Raw genomic sequence first — 19,111 nt, 5'->3', positions numbered from 1 at the left:
AAGAATAAAAAGCCGTTTGTGGAATTAATCTTTTATTCGGGTGAATTCTCTGCAAATTGTACGATTTTAGTATTTAGTCACGTTTTTCATTCATTTTAATCTGGAAAAGAAAAGTCTTGTATGTAGTTCATGATCTGGAATTAATCTTGCTACGCTTCCAATGTTATAGTCTGAGAAAAGGAGAAAAACACTTTAAATGCTTAAAAAGCGGCTGAAAATGGATTAACCTGTTTATGCAACTACCACGAGATGAAAATTGCACGTATTTTCATTGTAGACGATCTTTGTGGGACGGATGGACTATATAATTATGTAGATTGTCGATGTATCACGCTATCATGCTTGAATTTTTTTTGATCGGCAACATTATCATGCTTGAAGACCACTTGTTGCCGCCCAATGGGCTAGCATTGATTAATGATGGACCGTTGATTGTGTACTTTGAATTCTGATGATTTAAAAAAAAAAGAGAGACCACTTTGTTAATTACCCATTTCATGGTGAGATAGCGTTCGTTATCCTTGGGGCATTGCCACGCACATATTGTCGCTCGAAACCCCTCCACCACAACCCATTGTCGTGGGTATGGCTGCGAACGAACCGAGTTGCTCGTGGCTCGGCTCGTTTAGTAATTGATTCGAACTCGAGTTTTAGCCTCCTTCAGTGAACGAGCCGAGTTTAAAACTCAAAAGCTCGGCTCATTAATTTGCATATTCTCATTAAATAAATTAATCAAGTTCGGCTCGTTTTGCACCCCTTAATTGTGGGATTTACGCACTTAGATGTAGGTCCCACAACAATGTCTCGTAGCGGAAAGATTTGGAGTACTATGGATGGTGCTTCAGGTGCGATGTAAAAAAAAAAACCATCACGGAGGGTTTAGATCTTGTAAGTCTTATCGCTATCTCGTCAGAGTGGGTGATTGCTCTTACAAAGTTTCAACAAGTGGTAGTCGTGGATTCCACATTTGTGCATGATTTTGTACTAGTGTGTACTCCTCCTTACACAGACCCATGATGTGTCGATTGCTATCAGATACGATAATCATTTACAAATATATTCAAGCTAATTAAATACCTCCGTCCCTATTTGTCAATGAAAGAGCCATTGGGATGGTGTCGTGCAGTGATGTGCGCAGCACCGTGTTGCGCACCTCCGAGCCGTCGGATTGTGCATCCGATGACTCGAATCTCATCTCAGCAATGAACAGCTCTCGAACGTTAATTGTCGAGATGAGATCCGAGCCGTCGGATGCACGATCCGACGGCTCGAAAGTGCGCAACATGGTACTGTGCACAACGCCAACCCGAAATCCATGAAAGAGTAACACCTCAGTTTAACAGTTTTTCCAACTTACCAAAAGTGGGACGGTGTTTAATTTCTTCAATAAGCATTACCAAATTGTTTGACAATTTTATGCTTTTAGGGGACCATTATAGTGGAGATCTAGAACTGTTAATCATAAGGAAATTTCGTCTTTCAAACGATCTTTCATTAGATTAGTTTATTATAGTAATTAGTAGGGGTATTAATGTAATGAAAGTATTATAATAGGTATGTGGGTGTCGCACGTATAAAGAGCATTGCACGTGTGCATACACATTGTAGGATAAAATTATTATGAAATTGAGTTGCCCTTCCATTTTTCAACACGACTTATCTGGATGTCCGGTCAGTTTGTCCGTACCACGATTAATTCTGGGGCTTAATTTAATAACCAAACAAACCCTCGAGTGGCTCAAATGTTTGTAATGTTTGACCTTCGTAAAATTCGAACATGTGATCTCAAAAATTATTTGTTTTCTCATGCGCACTTGGATCAAATTCCCTAGGGTTCACTTCCTAACTCAGATCTTCCTCTGTAAGAAGCATAAAAGAAATCTGCGGGAGAAATTATATGAATGCGGAACCGATGAATTTTTTTTATATATATATATATTAGCTTAGGGTGTCCAAGCTAGATTATGTGCATCAAGAATAACCTCTGGAGAAAAAAAATCCTACCATCCACTAGCTGGGCATTTAAAGTTGGTCCTATAAGAGTTGATAGTATCTAAGATCGAGGTTTCAAACCTCATATCTAGGAGGACATAGACTCTTAAGTGTCATGCTTTTACCATTAGGCCAATGGGTTGACCGATTAAGCATTAGGCTCCGTCTAGTTGTCAGGTACATTGTGTGAGAAATTGGTTCTCATAAAAAATGAATTGAGGTGAAGTAACAAAAAAATAAAATTTATTTTCCTGTATGTGTTCTCTTGACAAGAAATCTTGCAGAAAAACGAGAATTAGACCTATTTTGTAGGAAAGTGTTTTCCAATGAGAAAGTAAGTAAAATCTTATGGCTCGCGTATTTGGTTATTCTGGATAATCTTAATAAGCAATTCGCGCGTCCGATTCCCAGCAAACAAAGTACAGTATAATCCTTCAGTATATCATACTACCACAAAATGAGCCGATAAGCAAGCCAACAAATTGCAGTAAAGATTCTCTCGTATGACAATCAATCATGTAATCTAAAATAAAGACTAGCAGTAATTTCATTTGATGATCCGATCCGATCATTTTGTGCGTCTCGATGCATTCATCGTCATCGTAAAAAAAAAAGATACTGAAAGTCAAACTAGGTATTCATAAGCGCTTGGTTATCCTATGTTTGAAGAACAAATTACTTTTGAGGCAAATATTATTTGTCCATTTGACATCAATGTCATGTCAAATTGATCCCCTTCTTTTTCTGCAATGATGACATACACATACTATTAACAAGCAAAACTAAACAGTTCAATTTACTAGGTTGCGTTTTGTAAATTTGTAAATCTGAAACTTTTTTCGGTATTTTTTTGTTTTTTTTAACCTTTAGTTTAGCTTTTCGTCGTAATTTTTAGGATTAATCGTTCTTCTCGACGAGACGAATAGGAAAAGTATAAAAACATGTACCGATATTGAAAAAATTCAAATTAGACGACATTTAAAACAAATAAGACAACTGTTTGATATTTATTTTGTCTCTAGTGATTTTTTTCTTTTGTTTTCGTTCAAAATTTTGTACTTTTTAGACTCCTCTCGTTGAGTCGAGGCGGATGATTAATCCAAAAAATATTACTCGAATCTAACAAAAATTCAGAAAAGACTAACAAAACACATAAAACGAAGAAAATAATTAAGTTCACAAGAATGCGCCCTAATCCAAATCGGGTTGGACCGATTAGTGCCAACTCGTGAGACCGAGCTGTGCCGGCTCGCACCGGTTTTTTTTGTTATAAAGTCTCCGGTCTCCACCCACATAAAGCAGAATATGATGATGAAAAATAAGGCCACAAAGAAAAAAGGCGAATGAGATAAGGAAAAAGCTTATGACGTGTCATCGCATGTGCCAATTACTCCTAGTACACTTGGAAATGTACACAGTACTACTACAGTCTTTTGTTTACGGTCGAACATGATGTTCGGGCCAACTTACGTGCGCTTCTACTAATCTACTTTATGGTGTGATCGAAGATAAATCATTCACCCCACAACTAGAGCTGTAAACGAGCCGAGCCGAGCCGAGTTTTAGAGTGTTCGAGCTCGGCTCGCCAAAAATTTAGTTGGCTCGAGCTCGGCTCGAGCTCGTGACGAGCTGCAGGACTCGAGCTCGAGCTCGGCTTGAGATGTATTTATAGAGCTCGAGCTCGGCTGGTTTCATAAACGAGCCGAACATTTTAGCTTGAGCTCGTTCGTTTGTGTCTCGAACCGAGTCGAGCTGAGCCGTTATCGAGCCGAGCTTCGAGCTGCTTGCGAGCGGCTCGAATCGTTTGCAGCCCTACCCACAACTACGGTATGACTCAAGAATCGAAACTTGATCAACTGTGCAGAAAGCAAATCTACCGACTAATTGGACTTATAGTTTGGGCTACAATACTACTACTAAATACTACCAACCTATGCATACAGTAGTATGTTTGTGGTAACAAGACACCAGTACGTTTTGGAGAGAGAAAATATTTTGAAAGCAATGAGACCTGAACTGGGATTTGGCTGCTGCTTTGGGAAATGACGAGGATCCTCTCCTATCTTGTTATGGTACATTTGGAGTAGATTGTTCATTTATATACTACCTTTGTCACAATTTAATTATCACTTTTGAGAGTTTGTGTCGCTTTTTAATTGATTATATTTTATAATTTATAATATTTTAAGTGATTTTAAAAATATTGTATTATAGAACCAATCGAGATCTATCAAATAAGATTCATATTGGATATAAAATTTATTACTAATTTAAAAATATAACTAGTTTTTTTATCCAGTTAAAATAAAACTGGAACAAGTAAATTGGAATAGAGTGAGTATTAGAATAGATTGTTCATTTAATAGTAAGAATCTGTCACCATTTTTTGGATACATTTTGTATAATTACTTGATAATACGACGAAATCTCATTGTTGTCATATCTGGTGAGTGCAATTGTAAGAAAAAAAAGTTACTATAATAGAAATAAAATTGTATTTGAAAATATTAATTTAGGCTAGAATACTGCTCCCTCGGTCAATTTTAATAGTAGTACCTTACGGGAAAAAAAGGTGCAATTATTGAATAAAATTATATAGTACTTGTGGTCATGAATTTTCGAATTTTTTTGCATCAGATTAAGTAATCATAATTTTTAATTCGATGCAAAGAAACTCGAAAAGTTATGTACAAAAATAGTTTATTTTTTGATCCGAAAATTACACGTCTTTTCATAAAGAACTATCATTTCAAAACGGATTCTGTTTGGTTTGGGATCGGGAGGAGATTTTGAGAATAATGAGTAGAAATAGATAAAAATAAAAATAATAATAATAATTAAAGAAAATATTTATTAAGGATCATACGCAAAAGAAAGGCTTGAGTTTTTGAGACGCAAAACTAACCCAATCATTTTCCGGCGCCAAAACCCAAATTACGTCAGTATTAGGAGTATATGACTATAGCACAAATATCTATCCCGTACAATTATTATCAGGAAAAGTGAACCCTGCCTTTTCGATGAGGACCGAGGCCAAGAAGCAAAAAAATCTAAAGGATACTCGGAGACAGGATTTCCTGTGCCAAAATTTTTTGTGCCTTTGTGCCAAGAATTTTTGGGACCGTTGGATTTTAAAATATATTAAAAAATCACATAATTCGTCGGTCGAAAAGTCTCTTTTTACGAAAGCACAAAAATTTTCAGAACGGAAGAGATCGGACCAAATGGGAGAGGGGCCTAACTTTACCTCTCGTGACAGGGACATGGTCCCACCGCCAGTATCCCACCACACTCTCTCTCTCCCCCCACTTTTCTCTCTCTTTATCTGCACTTTTTATCTTTATTTGAGATATTGTATCTTGTGTCACAAAAACATTACACCCACCAAAAGTCTTGCAATACCAAAGAACTCTCAGAGTCAGAGAAGATATTTCGGAGAGAGAGAGGGGGAGAGAGAGAAGAGATAGAGTCAAATTTTTTTATTGGGTTTTCCAAGATTTGAAGTACTGTGCTTTGTGGGCTGTTTTCGGCTAAAAACAGGTATTTATATTTGTGAATTGTCTGAATTTTTTCCATTTTCTTTTTCTATCTGAAACAAATAAGTTAGATTTTTGCTATAACTTCTTTTTGTTTGAAGATCTGTTCTTCTATTGAGTGAAAATCGAATTTTAGAGTTTTCCAGCTGATTACTCTGTCTGTGTCTGTTTGTGCTGTTTTCCGGATAGCTCTTCTGATTTTTCTAGAAAATTCAACAGTTAAAAATTAGAATAATATGTGAAATTCAACTGGAATTCTGAACCCTCTGGTGTTAGATTTTTATTTTTCTACTATCACAAGAAATCAAAATCTAAGCTTCACCTGAGTTTAAGTTTAGTTTTGGTAATTTAGTGCACAGATAAATTCCGAGTAGTTTTTATTTAATTTTTATGGAATTTTGGTTCACAGATAAAATTGTTAGTTTTTATTCTTTGGTAAAATTGTTAGTTGTTTTTGGGAGTTAGTGAACTCATGTAATAGTTTTTATTTTATTGTGATTGGAAATAAAAGCACAAGTTCTTTGATTCTTGTAATTCTTTTCTCTACATGGATTCTAGATGCTCAATAAGTTGGGTTTCCTTTATCTATCTTTTCTGGGTATATATGTCTCCTTTACTGATGTGCTTTTGGAATCCCTTATCATTTTCACATCCACTGTGTGAAGCATACTTTATTTGTCAACTTATGTTCTCAAATTCCTCACAATCTTTTGAGCAACACAAACTTGTTGCAATGGTAAATTCATTTTCCCTGTCCTCTTACCCATTCAAAAGGAAGAAAATTTTATGCATTAAATGGTCTTAGATTCCCATTTAAGGGCATAACCAGTGCACCAAGCTCATGCATATGCAGGGTATGGGGAAGGGTTGATCTACGCAGCCTTACCCTGCAAGTAGAGAGGTTGTTTTCATCCACTATTATCAAAATAATAGGCAGATAGTGAGCAGGCATGTTTCGTTGAACCACATTTAAGTTCGGTGTGTTCTCATGGTTATGGTTCTTGGTTCCTATCTATTTCCTGCTAATATGATAATATCCACCAACAAAGGGTAACTGTGCAATTCAGTGGTTATGATAATTAATCATGCATTAACTTACATGTTGGCTTGCTTAATGCAGATCACATACAAGTAACAAGAAGGAAACAAAGGAACATGGGTTACGCTTGTGATTTCTGTGGGGAGCAAAGATCGATGGTGTATTGCCGGTCTGATGCCGCTTGCTTATGCCTATCCTGTGACCGCAACGTGCATTCAGCGAATGCACTTTCGCGTCGTCACTCGAGGACCCTTGTGTGTGAAAGATGCAATTCGCAACCTGCATTCGTCAGGTGTGTTGAAGAGAAGATCTCTCTTTGTCAGAATTGTGATTGTTTGGGGCATCCTAATTCTACCTCAGGTTCAAATCATAAGAGGCAAACAGTAAACTGTTATTCCGGTTGTCCTTCGTCTGCAGAGCTCTCTACAATCTGGTCATTTGTTTTAGATATTCCTTCCGTGATTGATTCCACTTGTGAGAAGGGACTGAGTACAATGACCATTACTGATAGCAGTCCAACAAAATGTGAGGGCCCTTCACAAAGTAAGGATGGGCAAGACGTGTCTGTTCCAGTTGAAGTAAATGATGTGAAGATTGTCGATAAGTCGAGTGCTTGGACAGGGTCTTCTGCCATGCCTCAACGGAATCGACCCGCGGGATTGACAAATTCAACATCATCCAAGGTAATTTACGAGGCCTTGTCTTGAAAGAAGACAGATATTTCCCCTTATCTCAGGAACTGGCACCTTTTATTATGTGGAGTTATCATACCCATACTTGTGGATATCTGATTTCTACATCTTTTCCAAATTACTCCATGGCCCCTCTTTATGCATCCAAGCATTGCTGTATTTGTGTCTTACTGGGTCAAATTAACCTGAGGCTATTTGCTGAGCAAAAAAAAAACTGGAGGCTGTTTGTTCGAATCTGAGCACATCCACTTTGTTGTTCCTAATCCACCCACTTAGGAAAGATGGTATCCAATCCTAGGTCTCTAATTTATTTGGAGACTTGATTGCCTTGGTAGTGGTTTCAATAGAAATCTAAAGTGAAGGCCTCCTGATTGTCTTAAGTTCCTTCTCCAATTACCTATGAACGAAAAATGTTTGATAAGCAGTAGTTCTTGCAGCAACTCTTTTCCCAAGTACAATTACCAAGAAGTTTTCCATCTATTCCTCAAAACCTTTTTATTATTAGAAGCATAAGTGTTGTTGTAGTCAACCAAACAGTGTTCATTGTCAGAGTCTCCTGCTTCAACTCATCAAGGTCCTACCGTTGCAGCTCTTTAGCTTTGATTTTTGGGCCTTTTGTGGCAAAATGGGCCTTTGTTCTTGCAATGTAATTCATCATATTACCAAGGCTAGTCATTCAGTAACCAAATTAGGCGGAGTTGCATGCAGTGATAATTTGTTGACTGTCAATTTGGACTACCCAAGAACAAAGTAGATCTAGCGGTTAGCTTTGACTACGTAATATTATGATTCTGGTTGGATTTTTTATTTATTTTTGTTTCTTCTGTTGCTTGAAATTAATCTGAATTTCTTAATTTATATCAGATGTGCAGTCCTGAAACAAAAGCACCTGATCTATGTGAGGATGATGGATTCTACGAGGACCTGAATATGGATGACGTTGATTTGGACCTTGAAAACTATGAACAACTATTCGGCGTAGCTTTTAATGATCCCGAACACCTTTTCGGGAATGATGGGATTGGCAGCTTGTTTGGTGTGAAGGGCATGTCTGCAGCTGAGGTCCGCTGGCCTTATCTCATCTTTATTGTTCTTATATGCTGTAAAGGTCGTGTTTGTTGGTTGATTTGGTACTTATATCTCTTTCTTCTGATTGTGCTGGAGAAATGGAACTTCACCGATAAAGTTTGCCACATTCCCTGTCTACCAAATTTTAATGGACTGTTGTAGGTGGATATCTCTTAGCAATGACACCCTCCCACACCTCCCAAAAAAAAAAAAAACCTCCCTGGTTTTGTTATTTCTTAGCCATGCGGAAACATTGACGAAATTAATTGTCCTGACAATATTTTATGCCTTCCTGGGAAAATTTCCATGTCCTGTTTAGGCCCCACAGCCGGCCCAGGCCTTGGGCATCCCCAAGATGCCCAATTTTTGGGGCACCCCAATTTTTTTTAGTATTTGGGTTGGTAGGACTCTTTTCAGGAAATGCTTAGTCCAAGTTTCATAAGCAAGGCCCAGCCTCTTGAGCATTGATACTGAGGCAGTCGGACTTTCTACTTATAAAAGATTCTTTGCCTTCATTGTTTCCTTCAACTAGCGATGTGGGACTATAGGTGAGAGGCTTTGTTTTGCAACTTGTTTGTCCCACATCAACAAAGGAAAGGCTCAATTGGCAAAGTGGATTTAATACTATAGTTTTGGCTTTCTCTGACTGTTTTTTTTTTTTTTTCTGTAAAAATTGTCAAGCGTTTAGGGCACCATTCTTAGAACAGGCCTTGGGCACCCAAATACCTTGGACCGGCCCTATTAGGCCCTAGTCACAAGAATCTCCTACCGGGTTTGATGATTCCCCTCTTGAACCTAAATTCTGCTACGCAGGGTAAGAAAGTAGTTGTAACCTTGCTCTCATACTGAAAGGACCGCATTCCCAACTGGGATGGACGCTCTCAAACACTGAATCCAAAGCAACACAATTGGAAAAAAAAATTACAAAGCAAGAAAAAAATCTGTGGTATCCATCAGCTCAACAGTTAATATAGTTCGTGATTGACATTAATCTCCAGTATATTTGTGTCTACAAATAACATGTAGATGTTTCCATAGATACTTCCGAGTCCCAACCTTGAACTCTTCAATGTGCCCTTCCTTCGCTGCACTGGTTTCTGCTTCGTGCAACTATGGTCTACCAGTTATTGTAAGAAATCGTTTTTCTTGTATAGTGAGGCTCCCAGACCCTTGGGAGGCTTTTAAATGTCGCTTGGCGAAACTCCAATACTTGATGGTAAGTGCAACTTTGCCTCCACAAGAGTTTTAGTAGCAGTTTTACATAAATGTGCCTTCCAGAAAGTGTGATGTCAAGTTGATATTTGCTTTTATGCAAACATTCCTTAGGAACCTCCATGGAAGGACTTCCAGCATAGCTTACTACACCTCACAATTCTTGAAATTTCAATTGGCGCCTTTGGTACTCCAATTACAGCTCCTTGCTCTCCGGGTTTTGGGTTACATGGAAATTCCTAAGTGAGCCTGGACAGCTAAAGTGGAGTTCCAGTGGTGCTGCCTTTATTTTTAAACAGAAACGGACAAGTGGAGAGAAAGAACTTGTTGGGTAATGATGCATGTATTTAGGTAAGTCCAAAGATTCATATATGGGGATGCCAATTGGAGTAGGCAATAACATGTACTTTTGTTGGCCTTGGCTCTGCACCCTGAGACCTAGTTATGTCTGTAATTTGTTTTCTCTCATGGCTCTTGATATACACACTCTATTCTTCAGTAGATTCTGATATGTTCTTGCAGGTTTTCACACATTTCGTTTGTGCTGAAAACCTTTTCCTACACCCTAGTTTTGAAATTTTCTAATTTTTATGCACTTACTTTAGATGTTCGTTGTTTTTTCAGGAGTCATCAATGGGAAAGGTTAATGCAATGCAGCCAGCTTGCAGCAATGGGGCATCTGCTGATTCCCTCCTGAGCTCTAAAACTGAGCCAAACCTTGGTTTTGCAAAGCAGGCACATTCCACCCTCTCATTTTCTGGGAGTACTGGTGGAGATCATCAAGAGATTCAAGACTGTGGTGCTTCTTCAATGCTTCTCCTGGGTGAACCTCCATGGGGCCCTCCATGTCCTGATAATTCATTGCCTTCAACTATTAGGAGTAGTGCTGTTTTGCGTTACAAAGAAAAGAAGAAGACACGCCAGTAAGACTTCTCTTTTGTTTGAATAAACCATTCAGGTTTACTGCTACTGTTTATTATGCCCATGTGTGCAATCCCAAGGAATAAGAGGGAAAATATGTCAGGAAAAAGACCAAAGTAGGCTATTTTATGTTGGAAATATAAAAAATGCCGTAATGAGAGTTGAAAATCGATAAATAACGAAAATATGTCTTGTTGTGCTGACCGACTCAATTTTTGTGCTCCTATGAGATGACCCTGCATCTTTCTGCTTTGGATATAGTTAACTTTTAGCTTCCCACGTATCTGTTGTTGCTATTGTCGTCTGATTCCGAAAAGATGGTTTGGTTTCTCATAATTGACTATGATTATGTTGATTGTGTCATTAGATTTGAGAAGAAGGTAAGATATGCCTCTCGCAAGGCAAGGGCTGATGTAAGGAAGCGTGTCAAGGGGCGCTTTGTCAAGGCTGGTGAAGCTTATGATTATGACCCATTGAGCAAAACAATGAGCTTCTGTAAGTACAGGTTCAAATTTTGCCATCCTTTTGATGAAATAATGATCAAAGTGGGAAACAAACTGACTTTTTTTTGGGGGGTGATTGTATCACAGGAGCTACATTGTCTTAAGTGCATAAAGGTGGAAGTAGAATGCTCTCTCTTTGAAGCACCGATGAAATTCAAGATGAGTAACAGTTTCTCCATCAGCAGAAAGGATGAATGGATCGTGACATGATCCGATGATAAATGTATATTGACAACCTAAACACCGTGCTTTATCCGATGAAAGCAAGTTTGCATGCCCAATCTTCTGTACCACGGAAGAAAAAAGGAACTCTGATCGGTTTTCTCAGCTGGAACCGCGATGAGTGTTCATTATCTGGACTCTGTCTGACATTTTTTGTTCTTGAATCTGTCACATCTGTGAACCGTGAATCCCTTGATGTATGATCGGTTGCCAAATTCAGTGGCCAGGTCTGATTTGTAATTTTCTTCTTATTATTAATACCTCTTTTATTGACATGTATAGTAGATCATGGCTTGGTTAGGTAGGGAGGCAAGAGGCTTGCAATTATGTAGTTTTTGCTTTGTTATTCGGCCGGCATGTACATCATATATCCTTTTGCTGGAGTTTGGAGACACTATCTGGGAAATCTTGTAGCAGTTCAACATTGAACTTTTTTGTTCCTGTATGACTTACTTGAAAAGCAGCTCGATTGTAAAGATACTTGTATTTATGTCAACTTGGTATTACTTACAGACTGAAGGCTGGCATTGCTGTTTGTATTCTTGTGTAGGAAAGATCAGTACCAATCCACTGGTCAATTTAAGTGAGAAATTGCTCCATAGAGATAAGTTCATTGACTTGTATAGAAGATATACCTACAACAGTAAAGCTTGCCGTTTTTATTGACGGTGGAACAAAAACATTTCCAATTTTTACGTCTTCCATTTCCAAAACCCGGCTCTAGCAATAACCTTGAGCACGTAGTCACAATTTGGGCACAATTTCACGTTTCTAGTCCTATCAGAATCAGGACAGGTTTATAGGACCTGATAATGGAGGTTAAGATGTACTGCATTTCTTTGTTCTTCCGAGATATTTTAAACCTCAAACAATTCCACGATCGCAAACATATGATTCAATCCGTGCATCACCCTTGCAGAAACTCGTATGTGCCCTAATTTCCTTCTTGATTTTTCTTGCGTTGGACTTGGACACATTAAATTGAGTAAGCTGCTCGGTGTGAACCCTAAAATCCAGTGATCCAACTATGCAGAGAGAAATTCTAGGCCCAGAGAAAAAAAATTGGCGCCAAACTATTTATTAAAATACTTGCTATATCGAATCGGTAAATCGCGAATGGAATGTGCCAGGAGGTGGACAGTGATCCGACCACGAAGACAGAAATTCTAGGCCTTTGGAAAAAATTTGGAGCCAAACTATTGATTAAATTACTTGAAAAATCTATCCGGTATGACAAAGTACTCATTACAAAACTTTGGCATCAAGGAGAGAGTAACGAACAACAAAGCACCCAGCTCTTGTTGGTGTTCCACACGTCAGTCATCATCGGATGAACTATCTGATGACACCCTTCCAACATCATCTTCCACCGTTGTATCCTGGTTGCACATTGCACAGAGTTTATTAGAGTGAAAATTTAACCTCAGCCAATGATGTGAGAGAGAAAGAGAGAGAGAGAGAGAGAGAGTAGCGAGAATGTGTAAACGCGAATGGCAAATTTATACCTGCATCTTATCCCAATCCTTAAACTTGGGATTTGTTAGCATGTAACCATCACGCAGGGGAGCCCAGGCAGGACCTTCACCGTCAACTGTGCCTCTGGATGTACCAGCCTGCACATCATTAAAAAATCAACTCATTGGAACATGTTGGAATCAACAAGACACTAGCAAAAGGAGAAATGAACCCCACGATCCCAGCTCCCAATGGTTAATTGCAACATTTTATTCATAATTCCTCGGAAAAAAAAAAAACCATAAAGAGGTCCAGCAGAGTGGTACACAGAGAGAGAGAGAGAGAGAGAGAGAGAGAGAGAGAGAGAGAGAGAGAGAAAATCAACCTTAGCGAGAGTTACAGCTGTTTGTGATGGTGTCTTGCCCAACTCTGAAAAGAAGGCTTCTTTCCTCCGCTTTCTTATTGCTGGCAAGTCCAAGACAAGTAAGAGTCACAGAAAGAACTAAGTCATGGCAGAAACTCAAAGGTGGATCATTTAAAAACGGAGTGAACAATAAATCTCAGTAGATAAAGTAAAGGGTATCAATTCATGACATATTCAATTTATTTTTTGTTTTCTTTATCTAGAGGATGGACCAAGAAGCAGAGCAACTGGCTTAGTATCAGCAATGATAAGGAAGATTAATCTTCTAAGCATAGGCCAATCCCAGTGCAAGGGATGCAAATGGGTCTAGATTGGGTTTTGGGCCAACTTCAGAAATTATAGTTACCAATGGTTTTCTTCTCCAAGAGGCAGCTGGCTGCTGCTTTAGACGGCAAGCACCAATTCACTAATTTGTTCTCTAACAAATGACCTACTTTACAACTCTTTGGGACCCACGCACTTACTTTAGAGCAGTCAGTATGGGCTATGAAATAGTACTTAATTACTCATATGTATGGATTGATAAAAAATTCATAAAGTAATACATCAGTCGAAGATGATTTACCCTCGCTATATCTCACTTCTTATACTAAGTAGTATCATTCAAGTATCAAAAACATTCTGTGTTCTTCTCTAATTATCTTACTCGGCTACATCTTAGAATTGCTACATAATGAGGTTTCAGATGTGAACCAACATGTTCACAAAGAATCAAAGAAGTAGCTACGTGTTTGGGCTTTGGATAGTGCCTTGTAATTCAAATCACAAATTTATAAAGAAGATACAGAAACAATTTGAACTATATGAGAAGTATTAGCATCCAGTGTAGATAATACATTAACACAACCCCTGGAAGTTATCTGCTTCTAGCTAAGCTTTTCCCCCTTAGCACCTTTCCGAGTTTTGGCAAATTCAAAGGAAGTTACTACCAAATTCCTAAGTATAAGTAAGTAGTTACATTTCCTAGGCAGAGCAAAACACAGATTATAGCTATCAAGTTTTAGATTCTCAGCTTCCATACCAATTATAGTCCACATGCTCATACAATTCAAAGGCCACATTTTGGGAAAGTAAGATAACACATGAGGACTAGTGGATTACATAGATATGCAGTGGTAAGCTCTATTGGTTTCAATGATTATGGGTCTGTAGTTTTCTGATTGACAATTTCTATTTAATATGAAACAGCACGATGATTAAGAAGGCACCCAATGGTCGCACAGCCCAAACACAAGGAGCAAGAAATAACCTAACAGATGGAAACCCTTATCTAGCCCAAAAATAAAAAGGCTCAAAGGGTTAACATTCGCCTAATCACTGCATAAAGCATGGTTAGAAAATCTGCCCTGCCTGCCTTGGAAGTGCGGCTCTTCAATATTCAGAAGTGTGATAGTTCTTAATTGACAAATATCAGAAGGACTAAGAAGTAGTCCCATGTCAATTCCTCCTCTCTCTAACTCCACTTTCCTCCAACAATGAAGAAGCACCAAGTAAAGTTGCCTAAAAGAAAAGCCCCTTTCTTATTATTCTTGTCTTGCTTGCCTTCGCCCCAACAAAGAAGTAGGTCTTTTAGCATTCCAAACCAAGTAGGAATTAATAATTATCAACCCCCTAAACGTCCAACTTACAAATGGTATCATTTTAAATTTCACCAAGAACAGAAAGCCAGCTAGGGCAGGACTTCAGCAGAATAACTATCTTCCATGGTTACACCGCTATCTCAGTTCAAATCATATTTACCACTAACCAAAAAAGCAATAGATCACAATGAACCAAAGTTTCTGTCTGCATACCTTTTGCATCTTTAGACCTTGACGGATTCAATCCCTTCTGAGCAATTTGAGCTTTGTTGACCTGTATGAGATGCCCATCAACATCAGTTCAAAATGAAGCATGAGTCGAATGTGGCAGCGAAAGCAAAACCTCTTATGAAACAAAACCCAAAAAAGGATGTTGATTTTAAAAGGAACACAAGCAACTTACAGCATTAAATAGCTTGACCACTGAAACTCCAGCAATGCATGGTGAGGAATTCATTAGTTTTGACATTGGAAATTAATACAACTAAGAACTTTTTTTCCTGATAATATAAATCTTTTTGACATAAACAAGTCTCAGTACCTCCTTTTGTAGCAACTCCAATAAGAAACTTCTCATGGGAATCCAAGAAATTAGCAGGCTTCACGTGCCCCTTCTCCCTTATCTACGTGATTAAGAAATACCAAGTTAATGAAAGGAAATATAATTGCATTGAAAAGAAAACAAATGTGGCACATAGAACTGAAAGCACATAAAAAGGACAGGTGAAAAAACAAGTCATGACAGTTGAACATTATACAGAAGTCAAACGAAATATCACGAGCCCCTTCTCCCTTATCTATGTGATTAAGAAATACCAAGTTAATGAAAGGAAATATAATTGCATTGAAAAGAAAACAAATGTGGCACATAGAACTGAAAGCACATAAAAAGGACAGGTGAAAAAACAAGTCATGACAGTTGAACATTATACAGAAGTCAAACGAAATACCAACTGCTTCTCCTTTTTTGCCTCCCCCTTGACTTTCCTTTCAGTTTCTTCTTCAGCAAGCTTCTCTGCCAGTAGCTTCTTGTGTGCTGATAATACAGGGCCCTGCAAAGATAGTGAACATTACAAAAGTCCTTGAATTAAAAAGTAAGAACGTAAACCAAGCAGCTTAATTACCAGCAGATCATCCGAAATATTCGTCTTTGTAATTTTCTTGAATGCCATCCGGAAAGCGTTACAGCCTTCTGAGAACTTCGTAATTCCTGGCTGAATTTCACCATCTTCATCTTCAGACATTTCATGCTCCATGTCATCATTTTGGGGTTCCTCTTCTTCTTCGTCCGAAGATTTTCCATCAAACACCTTATTTCTGCCATATGATTGTTCATTTCCATTTCTAGCAACATGGGAAGGCTCATCATCATCATCATCATCCTCATCATCATCATCAGAATTGTAGTCCCTCGCCCTTTTGCTATAAAGTTTTTGCATTCTCTTGTCTATTTTAACCTTCTTCTCCCTGGAGCCCTGAAACACTTTTTGCTTCTTCTTTGCCTTGCCACCCTTCTTGTGCCCTATTCTCCTCTTATTCAGGCCATTTCCAGTTTCTTGTGTGTGTACCTCTTCAGCCATTCAGAAGCCCTAACTTCCGAAAGGAAATACAATCAGAGCATTACAGAAAATGAAAAGGGTATTAGTCCACTGTACTCAAATGTCAATCGCAACAAATACTGGCTAGGAAAATTGTTTGCATACTACATTTATAGGTATTCTTTTAAAGTCCAAACATGCTGGCAGTTGCAACAGCGATACAACAAGATACAAGAAAAGCAAAAGAAAAAAAAAGTAAAAAAAAAAAGGAAGGAAAGGAGGAGGAGGGAGAGGGAGCGAAGATAAATATAGTTTGTTTGCTCCACTGTATATATGTGGTATTGCGTTCTCAAAAATGTAAAGTCCTACCTAGTATAAGATTCAGAATAATAGGAACTGAATGAAGCAGTGTTTATGCATTCTAGTCCTAAAATAGAATGTCATAATGAATGCATTCAGCATATACACACGTATTCATAATCTACACTCAGTACACTGTCTAATTACTCTCCAGTTTTGTTTTCCTTCTTGTTTTTAACAAGAAGAAATTATCCCTACTTCAGTGAGTAATTACAATGGTATTCTACAATCCTCCATAGCTCCAAGCCGAACTCATAACAAACGACAGTAAGCTATTTTCTTTATTGATAACTCAAGTGTCCGGCCCTCCTTACGTGAACCTCAACTTATCCTGGGAACCAATCCTACCATCCCCAAGTGGAGGCCCAATTACGACGGTCAACTATTTTCATTTCTGATAACTCAAGTGTCCAGGCCTCCTTACGTGAAATCTCAACTAATCTCGGAGACCAATCCCACCATCTCGGAGACCAATCCCACCGTCCCCTAGCGGGAGCTTAATTGAAGCAGTGGCAAAGCCCCATATGGCATGGCCTTAAATGAGTTGATAGCACCTCTAAGGTTTCGAACCTGATACCGAACGACGGTAAACTATTAACAGCCAGTATTCATTTTAAGTTTACTATTGATGCCACGCATTAGTATTGATGACCGGAGGAGGAGAGAGAGTGATACCTGATCGTCGCCGGAGACGCCGACCGTCGGGGGAGCTGTTCAATGAAAAAAAAAGTTGGGGATTTTGGGGGCGGTTGTGATTCTGATCGATTACTAAGGGCTGAAGCATACTTTTACGAAGGGATAAGCAAAAATCGAAGGTAGAAAGATTGCAATGGGTTGGGCTTGGTGATTGAAGCTTGGCCCGCCCAAAAGCCCACCCCGCAAGCCCAACCGATTATCCGGTCCGCCAACCCGCTATCTAGCCCGCAAAGTTAGATGATAAATGTCCAACAGATTATCTGGTACGAACACCATGTATTATTATTTCAAAAAATTACCTTAAAGTTTAACAATATACTACTTTTTTTTTGGCAGTGATTTCGCTGTCAAAAACTTAGCATATCAACCTATAGGTTACGGGTTTAAAAAATATTTTATGCTGAGAAAATAAGACTGCCTTTCGAAATAAGTTCTAGCATTTTTTTGGGCTTATATGTTAATAATTAGCCTATCAAAAAAAATATATATGTTAATAATTACCTGAGCTTTATTAATGGTTTTGAATTGAGAAAATTGACATGACTTAATTGTGTGATGATTTGGTAATGGTAATTGAGCAATAATGCATGATAATTGAGCTTTACTAATTAATGACATCATAAGAGATAATGTCAGGATTGTCCTTTTGCTAAATGCTACGACTTCAATGACATGTGGATCATTTTTATTAATTTCATGCGGGGAAAAAAAAAAAAAAAGACACGTGCGCACATACTCAAAGTATAAAAAGGCACATGCAAGAGCGAGAGAGATATAGGTGACGGCCGTGACATCATTATAAGTTCCGGCGTTCCGCCAAAGTACTTGTCATTTTCATGTTATTATATATATACAATATGTTTAATCGACATGCAGGCTCTTTAGTACTATCTTACAAATTAAGATGACAACGGCGATGGTTATATATTGATCGGAGAAGTTTTTCCAAAATTATATTGAGAAATATATGTTTGTCTGTTTTTTCCTCAACCTTTGTTTTTACTTTCTAACTAATTGGAACGCGTACACCAATAGTTATATGTGAGAAAAACAAAGCTGACAGTTTCAACAAACCTATAAATGTGGCTTTTTGTGTTAATTAATGACGTTAATTTGTCTTTACTTAAAAATGCATTACTAAAGTTATATGCAAATTAATTAACAACGTACAAATGACAGTTTCCACCTAGTTAACCCACAAGTTTTAATTAGTTGGATATATATATATATATATATATATATATATATATATATATATATATATATATATATAGTGTTAAATTAATCAGAGTGAAAGAATCAGACATGCCTTAATGGTGTTATGATCAGTTTGACAGTAGTTCTACTTTTAGAAGGTGCATATCTGTGATAGTATGTATATATATTTTAAAAATATGAGGTTGGGTATCTCATGCACATCTTCTTCAATTGAAAAAGAAGCATATATATATATATATATATATATATATATATATATATATATATACTACTATATCAGCTACTTTTTTCAAAAGAAAAAAATCAACAAAATATATAATTTTAATATAATTAGAATTATTGAGTGAGACACAAGGTGAACGACTATAATAATTGAAATCTAATTTTTTTTTTTTATCAAGATGAAAAATTAATAAGTATGATAAAGACTAGATAAGAATAAACACGGTAAATTACATTATTGAAATTAGAATGGAGGAAAACATATATCAACGAACAACTCTAGCAAAATAAGAAGGTTCATGTAGGATAAAAATGACATAAAAAATAAAAATAATCAGAGTGATGATTATATCATTATATGAGATGTTTGACACGTGAAACGTACGTGCTCAAAATGGCTAGTCTCTAAGAAAAATGACACGCATACATACAT

The 19,111-nt window shown here is 37.6% G+C and overlaps 2 protein-coding genes across 4 annotated transcripts in view; one reads left to right on the top strand and one right to left on the bottom strand.

Annotated features, from left to right (window-relative positions):
• The first annotated feature begins 5,331 nt into the window (after positions 1–5,331).
• On the top strand, positions 5,332–11,697 carry LOC131329509 (zinc finger protein CONSTANS-LIKE 9). The gene is made up of 6 exons (XM_058362658.1): positions 5,332–5,532; positions 6,649–7,250; positions 8,124–8,321; positions 10,164–10,462; positions 10,828–10,955; positions 11,051–11,697. Coding segments are annotated over exons 2-6 (1,194 nt in total). The 5' UTR covers positions 5,332–5,532; positions 6,649–6,683; the 3' UTR covers positions 11,053–11,697.
• A 672-nt stretch (positions 11,698–12,369) lies between these two features.
• Positions 12,370–19,111, bottom strand: part of LOC131329511 (uncharacterized) — a 33,449-nt gene continuing 26,707 nt past the window's right edge. Inside the window, exons 1-9 of one of the 3 annotated variants that reach the window (XM_058362660.1) lie at positions 17,218–17,363; positions 15,769–16,237; positions 15,595–15,696; positions 15,186–15,267; positions 15,048–15,067; positions 14,858–14,918; positions 13,026–13,105; positions 12,691–12,798; positions 12,370–12,564 (exon numbers count right to left, since the gene is read on the bottom strand). In XM_058362660.1, the coding sequence (XP_058218643.1) occupies positions 12,502–12,564; positions 12,691–12,798; positions 13,026–13,105; positions 14,858–14,918; positions 15,048–15,067; positions 15,186–15,267; positions 15,595–15,696; positions 15,769–16,224 (972 nt within the window). In that variant the 5' untranslated portion in view covers positions 16,225–16,237; positions 17,218–17,363 and the 3' untranslated portion in view covers positions 12,370–12,501. Of the gene's footprint in view, positions 12,565–12,690; positions 12,799–13,025; positions 13,106–14,857; positions 14,919–15,047; positions 15,068–15,185; positions 15,268–15,594; positions 15,697–15,768; positions 16,238–17,217; positions 17,364–19,111 lie in introns of those variants that run through there. The other 2 variants (XM_058362661.1, XM_058362662.1) reach the window with 2 other exon arrangements.

The sequence above is a fragment of the Rhododendron vialii genome, chromosome 6a, assembly GCF_030253575.1.
Source record: "Rhododendron vialii isolate Sample 1 chromosome 6a, ASM3025357v1".
Classification (NCBI taxonomy): domain Eukaryota; kingdom Viridiplantae; phylum Streptophyta; class Magnoliopsida; order Ericales; family Ericaceae; genus Rhododendron; species Rhododendron vialii.
Note: the sequence above shows the minus strand (reverse complement) of the source record. Positions and strands in the feature narration are given on the sequence as shown.